We start from the raw sequence: 12,389 nt of genomic DNA, 5'->3' as shown, positions 1-12,389 counted from the left end.
GACTATTAAAAAATATATAAGATACAAATATACAGATGATTCTACAAATTGAGTGAATGATGCCAGCTACAAAACGGTATACAGTGTATGACTTCATAAAGTACGGGAATAAGCTAAACTGATCTATGTTATTAGAAGTCAAGTAAATAGTTACCATTGAAGAGATGGCTAACATTGGAGAGGGTACCCCTGGGATGCTGGTAATGCTGTGTCTTGACTGGGTGCTGATTAAATACTATGATCAATTAATGAACACTCAGCAGGTTATTCACTTATGCGTGCACTGTCCTGTATACATTTGATACTTTCATAAAGAGTGAGTGAGTGTGTGTGTGAAATTTAAATTTTGAATTTCCTGAAATATAATACGAGAAGCAAGACATGAGAACCTAATCTTGGAGTTGCTCTTGTGGGGGTGGGTACCAAAGGAGCTGTGAAAGACTAATATTTTGGTTGCACAAAACACACTTTTCTTTACTAACTGGACCAGAAAGCCATAAAGAATGAACTGCAGACTTTGAACTGTTGTGTTAGCCAATTAAGACAACAAAAGAAGAAAAATTAAAGTAGTCACAGCCTCTGATTTATTAAAGATTTGTGTTAAGCATAGGGATTAAATCATAGCCTTTAACTTAATAAGTTTAATGTTTTTTAAGTGATTTATTTCGGAGTTCGCTTAACAGCTCCCCAACCAACTAAGAGACATTTTGTTTGCTATTATAGTCAAGCCAAGTGTATCCACCCACCAACAATAGGTCAAGTTACAAACAAAATAGTTCTAGGCTTTCTGGGCAGCAAACAAATCAGTGTGTACTCAGTCACGCCACAAAACAGTCACACAAAAAACCTGTTGTAGATGCGGACGTATATATTTTTAAAAGATGTCAACTGATTTCATTTGTAGGAGAAGTAATTCAAATTATTCAAAATGGAAAATGTGCCATTAAACATTAAAATATTTTAACACAGTGATAGAATCTCTTGAATTTACTTTTACAGAAAAGAACACTGAAAAAACACAGTTTCAAAAAAAACCCCAAAAAACAAAAACAACCATGCGTAGCCTGAGGCTTTCTTGGCTCTTAGAAAGTATTTTAAGTTCCAGGATTCACACACAAAAAATTATTTTTTGAGTACTTACCAACACATTATTTGTTGATCAAGACAATTTGAAGAACATCATAAAACTGATTATGAATCATTTACCTAAGATTTTTTTCTTCTTTCTCTAAGAGAACATATTAAAAAAAAAAAGAATGAAAATCTTAACCAAGCATTAAATTTTGGTTTCAGATGCCAAAATAAATCAAACTATTTAAGGTCAAAATTAAATAGAGAATGTAACTCAAAAGTTAACTACTTTACAAAAACCTTATAAACTCAGTAGTGAGGAATTGAAATTTCCCTCTAATTCGATATTCATTCCCTGAATATCATATTAAAAGGGTCCCAGCCTGGTGGAGGGAAAACACCTCGGGCCTTGGTCAGGCTTAACTCTGCTATAACCAGATATGGTTCTACTATGGATTCTCACAATAAATACTCAGACTGTCTGACTGCCTCTTTGATAGTCTCTGAAATGGAAATAAAACCACCTATGTTACAAGGTTATAGAAATAATTAACTGAGGTAACGTGTTAGTTTCCTTCCCTGCAATTAAACTTATTTCATTTTTAAGGTTTGGTACTACCAGACGTTGGTTTTAAAAAAAATATTTGAAGAGATGACAGCAAATATCTAAAGTTTCAAATAGTTTTTTATCTGGCGTGTGTGCTCTTCTGACTTATATGAATGACCTACTGATTATTACTAAAAATAAAATAAATTGTGAAATGTCTTAGAACTGCATATGGGGAAAAAAAAACACCGAAAGGGCATTCCTTAGAATCCTTACTGGAAGCATTAATACGAATTTCAATACTTTTTTTTTAATGTGTGAACTGTCATTTATATTTTAACCAATTTCATTGTGGTATAATTTACATACAATAAAATGCATCCATTTTAAGAGTATAGTTCAATGAGTTTCAAAAATTATACATTCACCTAACCACCACCATCAAGATCTAGAGCGTTCCTGTCACCCCCAAAATTCCCTCATGCCCCTTTGTAACCATTCTCTTGTCTCCATCCGTATCCAGCCCCAGAAACCACTAAAGTATTTCCTGTCCCTACAATTTAGATTTCCCTTTGCCAGAATTTTACAAATTTTGACATTTAACGCAACAGAAGAAAGTTGAATAAACTCAAAAGTTATTTTAATAATGAGGATAAAGAGAGTCATTTCACATTTCTAGTTCCAATAATTTCTGGAATAATAAAGATTCCAAATTATGATCCTTTAATTTTTTTTTTTTTACTAATTCCTTAATCCACCAAAACACTGAATTATATACAGAATGGGGGTGGGGAAACTCCACATGAATGTTTTAAATTATGATGGTCAAGTACAATTTTTTAAAAAACACAAAAACCAACATTAAAACTAAGACCATAAAAATATAAAACTATATGGTCATACATAAGTATGCTATGGTCAAGTTAATTTTTAAAATTAACATAAAAAACAATATTAAAATTACAATATATAGTAGTACAGAAGTACACTATTACTCCAGGATTTATTTATTTATTTTTAGTATAGGTAGGTATATTTTGCAAAAGAAAAATCTAAGAACAGATCATGGATCGAATACTTCTCCAAGTTACTCGATTATGAATGCCGTATTATATTTATAATAACACCTCCTTTTAAGTGACTCAAGCTGTTTTAAAAGCATTACACCACTAATTCTCCCAATGCTACTTGAGAAAGTTAAATATCTTACTTAATTGAGACTGTAGACCAAAACATCCGATTCTAATACTAAACATTCTTCTGCATCTCAAGTTCTAGGTACTAGTAAGGTCCACTTTAGACTACCTTTTCACTATCAGAACAGGTGAAAAATTAAATGTTCAATCAGTCAAGAGAATGTAAGAAATATCTTAATGGTTTAAACAACTAGTATAATCTCTCGGGCACAGATAACTCAGCACAGTGTGGTCATTCCATGATACAACATGGAAACTATCTATTACATAACTACCCATTAAATTTAGCCAATCTTCCTTGGACTTGCTTATAAGCTCAGCCCGCTACAGGTGGTTCTCAACCCAACTTTAGGATGTTCTAGTGTTAGTGTAAGTCATCTTCATCTTATTTCTACTCTGCTTGATTTTCTGTTCTTCAGTTATAGCTTCTCTCTGTGGTCTGTGTCCAATTCCTCTTCATTCAGAGGCCTTGAAATCCCACTAATGATTTTGGCTGTCCTTCCCTGAAGCTTTTCTAGGTAGGTACCTAGTGATTATGCCAAAACATTAGGTGGTTTAACAATAATTTTCTTGAACTGGAAGTAGAACTAAAATGTTTTGTTCCACACAGCAGGGGTTCTCAAATCTGATGGCACATTACTCCATAATTTATTAAATCAGTCCCGACTGGACTTTCAGAGACCATCTAATCTGATCTTTTGTAATTATAAACAATGCTTCAATGCATATCCCTGTATGTGTAAATATATACATCATGCATACATCATGAATACAGACATATCTGTAAAAATGACTAGAGAAGAACTTGCTAGGTCAAGAGGCCATATTCTTTTTTTTAAAAAGAACTATTTTTTATTGTTAATTTACAATGTTGTGTTAGTTTCAGGTGTACAGCAAGGTGATTCAGTTAAACATACATACATATATATATGTATATAAGTTCTTCTTCAGATTCTTTTCCTTAATAGGTTATTACAAGCTACTGAATATAGTTCCCTGTGTTATATAGTAGGTCCTTGTTGTTTATCTATTTTATACATAGTAGTGTGTATATGTTAATCCCAAACTCCTAATTTATCTCTTCCCGCTTTTGCCTTTGGTAACCATAAGTTTGTATTCTATGTCTGTGAGTCTATTTCTGTTTTGCAAATAAGTTCATTTGCATTTTTTTTAGATTCCACATATAAATGATATCATATATTTGTCTTTCTCTGTCTGACTTATTTCACTTAACATGATAATCTCTAGGTCCATCCAAAAGAGCTATATTCTTTTTTTTTTTTTTTTTTTTTTTAAATTATTTTTATTTATTTATGGCTGTGTTGGGTCTTCGTTTCTGTGCGAGGGCTTTCTTTAGTTGTGGCAAGCGGGGGCCACTCTTCATCGCGGCGCGCAGGCCTCTCACTATCGCGGCCTCTCTTGTTGCGGAGCACAGGCTCCAGACGCGCAGGCTCAGTAGTTGTGGCTCACGGGCCCAGTTGCTCCACGGCATGTGGGATCTTCCCAGACGAGGGCTCGAACCCGTATCCCCTGCACTAGCAGGCAGACTCTCAACCACTGCGCCACCAGGGAAGCCCAAAAGAGCTATATTCTTAATGCTGAATGATATGCTATCATATATGATAAACTATTGTCAGTAGCCCTCAAAAATCATACTCTATCACTCTGAGTACCTGAAAATCCCTGCATTTCAGGTTAGTTATTAAAGTCATTCCAAAGTCTTTGAAAAGGAATCATTTTGGGATATTTTAAGCAGCCCCAAGAGTCACAGAACTAGAAAGTCCCTTAGAGATCAACTAATCCAACCAGGCCCGAGGTTTTATTATTGAAGAAAATGAGGTCAGCAGAGTTTAAGAGACTAAACTACATCTGGACCGGATTAGAACCCCAGGCTTTCTGCCCTTGACACGAGCTCTTGACCTTGACACTATGTCAGGGCAGCTCACTTGCACAGAACAAAGTTATTATACTCTTTGTGCCCAAACCACCTTGGATGACACACACAAAGTTATCAATTAACTATCAATTGACAGTTCATGCCAAATTGTGGTAAATGTTGCAGGGGACACGTGTAGATACCAGTCCTGAACATACTACTGCGTATATATATGCACCCCAAGAGCCTGGGTGCTGTAAGTACAGTTGGAAGCTCAGACAAGGAAGTACACTGGCCAGGTCCTAAAAAGAGTAAGACAGAAAAACTGAGCAGTATTTACGCATAATCTAAAATAGAGCTTAAAAGCTCGATTGTAACACAAATCATAATCTTTAAGTTCAAATTTTTCAAAAGGTCCCATTTAGATCCTGAATTCACCTTCTGCCTACTTTAAACTCATCACTTGGTATATGCAGAAGATGTAGCTCTTACTACAATATTTATCTGTATATACTTCCTCCCTGGCATGAATAGGTTTGTTTAATTTAAAACTTATCTACATTTAGTTAAATACACAAAGACTAGCATCCGCTCAAATTAACTGGCATAATTTACTGAGAAATTCAAACAAAAATACGTTTGTAGAAGGAAAAAACAGAAATGTGAGGCGTAATGATTTGTTGGTACAAATTATGTTTCAGCTTAAAGTTCTTAACCCAACTTGAAAATAGATTCTAGAAGGTGTACTCATGGCAGATGTGAAATAATTACTCAAATAACAAAACCCAAATTCCAAATCTATCATATTTTTTAAATGGCTGATGAAATTCACCACAAGTCTGTGCAGTGCTTAAACTTGATTAATTTTTGTATTTGAGCCAAAAGAGCAAATTTGAATAATGTTAACTTGGGCAAAACCATAGAAAGTACATACAGACACTACATTTCTTAAATAACAGCTGATTTTTTTTTTAAATCACTCTTCTAACTTGAGACTATCCCTTTGAAAACACGATGGGGATCAGGATTTTTTTGAAGGCGTTTTAAAGCAAGATTAACTGTTGCTTTAAGTCTTGACATTTCCCAATTAATAACCCTAAAGCTTAATGAGGCACAACAGATTTAAGAATTGAAGATTTTTAATGAAAATGGAAATTAAGGACAGTTTGGTGCAATACACTGTCACCAAAATAATCTGTTCCAAGAAGAACTGAGTCTCTACATGTAAAAAAATACAAACTATCTAAAAGAATTTCCCCTTAAAATCTCAGTTCAAACTTTTAGAATGTCAGGGTAGACTCTGATGAAGGTATGAAAGTCTACTTTGTAAGTAAATTTTGAACTTGCAATTAAGGCCTAAAAAATTATATATAATTTTAATTTATGTATATGTATATATATATAATTTTAAAATATGCTTATAATAATATTTTAGGATACACAAATTATTTTTCAAATCACACCTAGAACATGTGCAATCCACCACCTGTTAGTAATGGCCACATGCCACAAGTTTAAGAAAGGGCAGAGACGCATAAGTGGAATAAACTGTGAACATCAACTATATTAAATCTCCTTACTTCCATAGGAACTTGTTACAAAGGTGTTGAAAATCAAATAAACATGCTGAATACATATATGGTCTATACCTAAAATGATTATTGTATCCTAGATTTTCCACATTCTAAAACAAAGCTTTTTTTTACATTTCATGTGTTGAATATTAATGCCTTGAAAGTCTATACTTAATAGGTGAAAATCACATATGGTTTGTGCATCTTTTTTCACACATCCTCATCCAGGGTTGAAAGCAGAACCAATGCAGTAAGACTAAGAATCTAGAATATCTGTGAACCTTAAGGAGGTGTCCTTGATGCTTCATAACCCATACAAACATATTTAAATTAGAACAATGCAGCTATGCAATCAAAATGTGAACTAGAAAAACAAAGCAGGCTTCTAATCTATTCATTACTGGATGGGTAGTAAAAGTAAAATTGGTTTTTATTCCTGATGATAAACCTATTTAAGGATTTGAAAGTCACTTGTATAATTTAAAAGGAAAGCTTGTCATAACTTTGTGATATCCCTTGATCAGTGAAGTTTAATGCTCAAATTCTGCTTTTTTTAAAAATAGGACGATGCTAATGCCTCAAGCTAAAATGAGGAAGAATAGAGAAAATCTTAAAGCTGAATATCATAATATGCAAAATTGACTAGAATTATGTAAATCTAGGTAACAGAATAACTCAACTAGTAAAGACGCTCTCAAAGTGAAAAAAAAGAAGTGTTCCAAGTAAAAGAACACTTCAGTTAATTAAAGGCATAAAGTCCTTTTGAATATTCAATTATTCTTCTTTAACTGGTCTGAAAAAATAAGGCGGCTCTGTATCTACACCAATAACCTACTCATTCTCTTTTCTAAAACTCGTGACTCCTTAGTCTGGCCTGAAAACAAATGAACAAACAAACAAACAAAAACCTAGACTTTTAATAGCAGATGACTGCAGAGGGGCCATTTTCACCTTGCAGATAGATCTGTGTTATTCTGGTGTGTAAAGCTGACCATTAGCACAAAGTCATTTCCAATCTCAGTGTGTACAATGCACAAGGTGCACTTAACCCTAAAACTCCTGTTGCATAAACTGCTCTGCTTCCACTTCTAATGACCTTGCAAATCACTCAATGTTATTGCTTGACTCGAACCCGTGAATAAGCCAAACAACTTGCTGACAAAGTTTTAATCTCCCCTTTCCTCGAGGTTTATAAAAGTCAACATGACATTGGCTTGGAAGAAACTGAGAAAGAACATAAAATGGAAAAAGGAAAGGGTGTGATTTGACGTTTATAAATGATATATTTTAAAAATGCTTAAGGAAATAAAAGACAAAGACCTACAAAATCCACACCTGGTTTCAAGGCAGATGACTCAAAGAGGAAATGAGATTGCTCCAGTGGTACACACTTCAGTCCCAAGTTATTAGCGACCAACAAACGTCTCCTCCTGTCCTAACTTCACTGCACAGTATTCAATTAAAACTTACTTTCAGATCAAAAAGTTGGTAAGCATACCATCCACTGCTGGACTCACACTCTTAGGACTTATTATAAGTTGCCTGTAAATAAGTCAAACCATGCCATGATATCCAAAACATAATGTTTTTTAAAGTGAGATTTGTTTAATCTATTATATATTTGTTTTTTTTTTTTAAATCTGATGTCCACAGGGTTAAGTTTATCTTACTTTCCCCTTAACTTCAAACACTTGAAGTAGCACTTTTCTCCTTCTTCCCCATTCAGCCTAACCTCCTCAAGAAACCCCATTTTAAAAGAAGAAACAATAAATGAAGTGACAGGAGGTGAAAGAATGAGTGTGCGCTCCAAGAATAAAGGGCGGTTTTATAACAGGAGGTACTTTTGTTAGCAAGTGACTGGCAGGTCTCCTCCCCCAAGTCAGAAGAAATTCCATCTACTCCCCAAAAGTGCAGAGGCCAAAATGTCTAGTCTAACAGTTTTGAAACCCCCGAGTCAGGAGAGAGAATGGGGGCGGGGAAGGGGGGGGCGGACTGGCGAATGGGAGAAGGGGAGAGAAAAAGACCAGCTGGAGATGATAAGAACAAAAGGAGAAACCCAAGAAAGGAGAAAGGAACGGCGGGACCCGGGCGGCCCGGGAGCCAGTGGGAGGGAGAAAGCCGGAAAGTAGGGGAGCTGGACCCGGGGGAGGAGAGCGCGGAGCCGGCGCACCATGGACAGGGCTCGGCGCAGCCGCGGCCCACACCCCTCTAGGGGGCGGCGGGAGGGAGTGTGAGAGACCGCGGGCGCCAGCCCGATCCAGCCCCCGGCGCCCGCGGCCGGAGCGCGCCAGGCCCTGACTCACGCAGACCACAGAGAGGGGCGATCCGCACCATCTGTCCCTGCCCCGGTCGCCCCGGTCCCAGCGGCACTTGCAAGCCGCGCCCGCACTTTTTGGAGCGGCCACCGGCCGACCACCCCTAGCCGTCGGCGGTGCGCTGGGGGCCCTTCGGCCGGATTCCCCTGAAGATCCTGCCCTACAGTGAAGGCGGACACGCCCCTCTCCCGCAGCTGCTTGGGGCCTCCGCCGCCCGCGGGAGCAGACTCGCGACCCCCGCCCGGACCCCGCCCAGCGCGGGTGTCGCAGCCGCGGCGCGTGGCGTCGCTTCACAAGACCCGACTGGCCAGCCGGGAGGGGCCTCGGGACATCCTCCGGGCGGACGCCGCGGGAAAGTTGGGCGCTCGGCCGGGCTGGGGATCGGCGGCGCGGAGTGGGGAGGGAGGCTGCGACCAGCCTGGAGCAGGTGCTTCCTGCCGCGGAGGAGCCTCCCGGTACCGACTGCAGGGAAAGGCTGTCTGGCGCTCTCCCGAAGGCTTGAAAAGTGCGGAAGCTCCCGGTAAAGGCGCCCCCAGGACGCACGCAGGGCAGAGGCAGCCGGACAGGAGAAGAATAATAGCCAAGTAACGGAACTTCTCCCCGCCCGGCGGGATAAGGGGCGTGCGGGGCCAGGGGCTGGGTGCGGAGGCGCCGACCCGCGTAGACTCTTCGGGGCTAGGGGGCGAGGTTTTCTTTTCAGGTAGGACCGACTCAAAAAAAAATTGTGAGGGCAGGAAAACAAAAATAAGAAGCAACTCTAAGCTGGGGTAAAGACAATAGGACGGTGGAGCCCTCGGGCACCGGGAGGCGCGCGGGTGCCAGGGTGAGGTGGGGTGGAGGCAAGTCCCGTAACTAAGATACCAGAGTGAGAATTCCTACTGCAAACTCGCAACCCATCCCTGCAGAAATAAACAAGCAAACAAAAAAATGGAGCAAAGTTCAATGCTAAGGGCGAGAAGCGCAGAAAACTGCAAAACCGGAGTGCTATCCTACCTCACCTTTCTGCTGCCTAGGGACACCCCCCCCCCCGCGAGCTCGCCTGACCCCACAGGAGCAGAGGGGGCCCGCGATCGGCCCCTTCGGGACCCGCCAAGAGAGGCGCGGGAGACCGGCTGGCTCCGGCAGCCCTGCCCTTGCGCCCTGCTCAAGCCTCGTGTCTGCGCAGCTCCCGGCCGCGCGGTGCGGCAACTCCCTTCCCGGGTGCGCAGCCGGGCCCCGCAGCGGCGCGGGGAACAAAGGGACCCGGCACCGCCCGCCCCACCCCGCCCGCGGCCCGGCCCGCGGGGACCGCCGCGTACCTGAAGCAGGGCCGCCAGCAGCGGCAGCAGGGTCCGCGGCGCTCCCACTATCCGGCACATGGAGGCGGAGAGGGGCCGAGCGAGGAGCCGGAGGCGGCGGCGGCGGCAGCAGCGGCGGCAGCACCAACAGCGGCGCGGAGAGACGGCTCCAGGCAGTTTCCACCCCCTTCCCTTCCCCTCCCCACCCCACCCCCTTCGCCGCTGCTCCCCGCTCCCCGCCAATGGAGAGAGAGAGCTGATGACAAATAGCGGGCCGCGGAGTCCGCGGGACTCGCAACACGAGTAATAAAACAGACCGAGAGATCAAGGAGCTGGGGAGGGGGCGGGGGAGAAGGCGGGCGTGCGCGTGAGGGTATCAGTGTGACTGTGTGTGCGTGTGTGGCCGCGGTGGCAGCGCCGGCTGCTCTGCTCTGCCCAAAGCGCAGCGGAAGCCAGGAGGGATGCAGGCGGCGGGGACCTTGGCCGGTGGAGGATGCGGAGGTGGAAGAAGAGCGGCTGGCACTCCCCAGGAGCTCCGCAACGCGAGGTTTCGGTCTCGGGGTTTTGCTTCCTCCGGGTCCCCTCTCCAGGGCCGCTCGGCACGACGAAGACAGCGGCGAGAGCGCCGCGGGGAGGGCGCTTCGGGCCGTGAGCGCTGCGCCCACAAAGGGCAGCTGTCCCGCCGCCCCCGCTGCGTGTGGGCTGAGGACCCCTTCTGGGCTCCCCTTTCCGGTCCCTGGGAGAGTTGGAGACTGTTCTCTGGCCTCGACCCGCGGGGGTGAGGCCAGGGGCCGGCGCGGCCGCTCCCGCCGCGGCTCCGTCCCGCGTAGCTGCCGCCGCAGCTGCCCCTGCTGGTTCCCGCCCGCCGGGAACCCGCCCGCCGGTTCTCGCTCCGCGCCGCTCACTCGCGCGCGCCGCCCCAACCCCCGCCGCCGCCGCCGCCGCCTGCGCGCCCCGCTCGTCCTCCGCGAGCGCGACCAGGGCGAGATGCCGCCGCCGGTCTCCCCGCGCTCGCCCGCCCCGCGAGCTGCCTGGCTGCGCAGCCCGCTCCCAGCTCGGATCTCCTCCCGCCGCCGCCGCCCTCGCCCCCGCCGCCCTCGCCCCCGCCTCCCTCCTCCGCCGAGCTTCCCCGCCCGCGTCGTGGCCAATCGGAGGCCACCAAGCTGCAGCGGTAGCCGGCCGGATCCGCGGCAGCCGCCCGCCCCCGCCCAGCCGAAGCGCCCCATTTTTGCTGCAGCCAGCGGGGGGTCGCCGGAGGGAGGCCTGGGGTGCGCAGAGCACCGCCCCGGCAGGTGGAGGGGCTGCGGGAAAGAAAAGAACTTGCGCAGGAACTTGATTGGTGGCAGGTTCATTTGTGGACCGCGAAGGGGAATCAGAGATTAGGCTTTGGAGAGGGAATGCCTTCTCCGTCGCCTCACGCACGCTTCTTTCTGTTCTGTTTTTCTGGGCAGGGGCCGACACAGCAAACTGGCGACGCAGGCAAAGCCCATCCTAGCCATTGTTGTCTGCGGCGCTCGCCGCGAGCCACCTGCGGGCCTGGAGGGGGGAGGCCCCGCGGCTTCTCTCGGGCGCACGCACCTCTCCCTCCTTTGCGGATGTGCTGGAACAGCCCAAGTTTGTGTGTGCTTGTTTTGTTGTTTTTCCCTCTGGGGGGTTGAGAGTGCGTGTTATTTTATTTGAAATCTCCCGTTGTCTGTTTCTACTCGTTAGTGATAACTGTTCACAATTTTTAGCAAACGGTCTAAGGGACTTTGACTCCCTCCGTACACCACCCCCAATAACAACAAAAGAAAGGAAAGAAAGAAAGGAAAGGGGGAAACGACCTAAAACCAGAACTTGCCGTGAAAATAGGATTATCTGAGACATGAATGACTGATTCAGAGTTCGCACCAAGTAAAGGATATTTGCTTCCTCCTTTTAAGGCATGAACTTGGAGTGGTTCACAGAAAGTGAGAGACTTTACAAGTTTGGGTCACAAGCATTTGTGGAATGGAGGGAAGGGTGAGGAGCAATTGATTTTGGCGAGGTATTAAGTTTTTGTCAGAACTTTTTTTTTTTTAAGGTTTTTCAGGTAAATAAAAATACGGTTTTTTTTTCCTAAGCGTTTCAGCACTTCGGAGGTCATCGAACTTCGTTGCGGTTAATGTACATTACTCTTCTGCTTTGGGTAACTGAAGTATTAAGATTATTTGAATTTGAGTTTCAGGATACTGATCATTTAAGAACTTGATAATGAATCTCTAAAAATCAAGTACTAATTTCTTTGACATAAGTGATGCAGCTTTTAATAATGTACTGTCGCTGGCTAGGCTTTTAAAAATTCAATATTCATAGGGAAGTTTATGCAATTTTAATTAAAACATAATATTGTAGGCCTTTTTAAAATGAAACTCAAAATGTTTTCCTGGATTTTCTTTTCAAAAGAATAAGGAAGGTCATGTTAATTAAATTTAAAGACAAGAGGCCCCACTTGTTCTTTCTCTTCCTTCTTTGCTAGATATTATTGTCATACTATGGCTGATTGGCCTAAAAT

At 43.7% G+C, this 12,389-nt stretch overlaps 1 protein-coding gene across 1 annotated transcript in view; it reads right to left on the bottom strand.

Moving 5' to 3' along the window:
- The window catches only part of CDH2 (cadherin 2), a 212,837-nt gene extending 202,784 nt beyond the window's left edge, over positions 1-10,053 (bottom strand). The window contains exon 1 of the mRNA XM_061170305.1: positions 9,878-10,053. Within this exon, the coding sequence (XP_061026288.1) occupies positions 9,878-9,937 (60 nt within the window). The 5' untranslated portion in view covers positions 9,938-10,053. The remainder of the gene's footprint in view (positions 1-9,877) is intronic.
- Positions 10,054-12,389: the final 2,336 nt, after the last annotated feature.

This window comes from Eubalaena glacialis, chromosome 15 (assembly GCF_028564815.1).
Source record: "Eubalaena glacialis isolate mEubGla1 chromosome 15, mEubGla1.1.hap2.+ XY, whole genome shotgun sequence".
In the NCBI taxonomy this organism is placed as follows: domain Eukaryota; kingdom Metazoa; phylum Chordata; class Mammalia; order Artiodactyla; family Balaenidae; genus Eubalaena; species Eubalaena glacialis.
The sequence above is the reverse complement of the archived record's forward strand: the minus strand, read 5'-3'. Positions and strand labels throughout refer to the sequence as shown.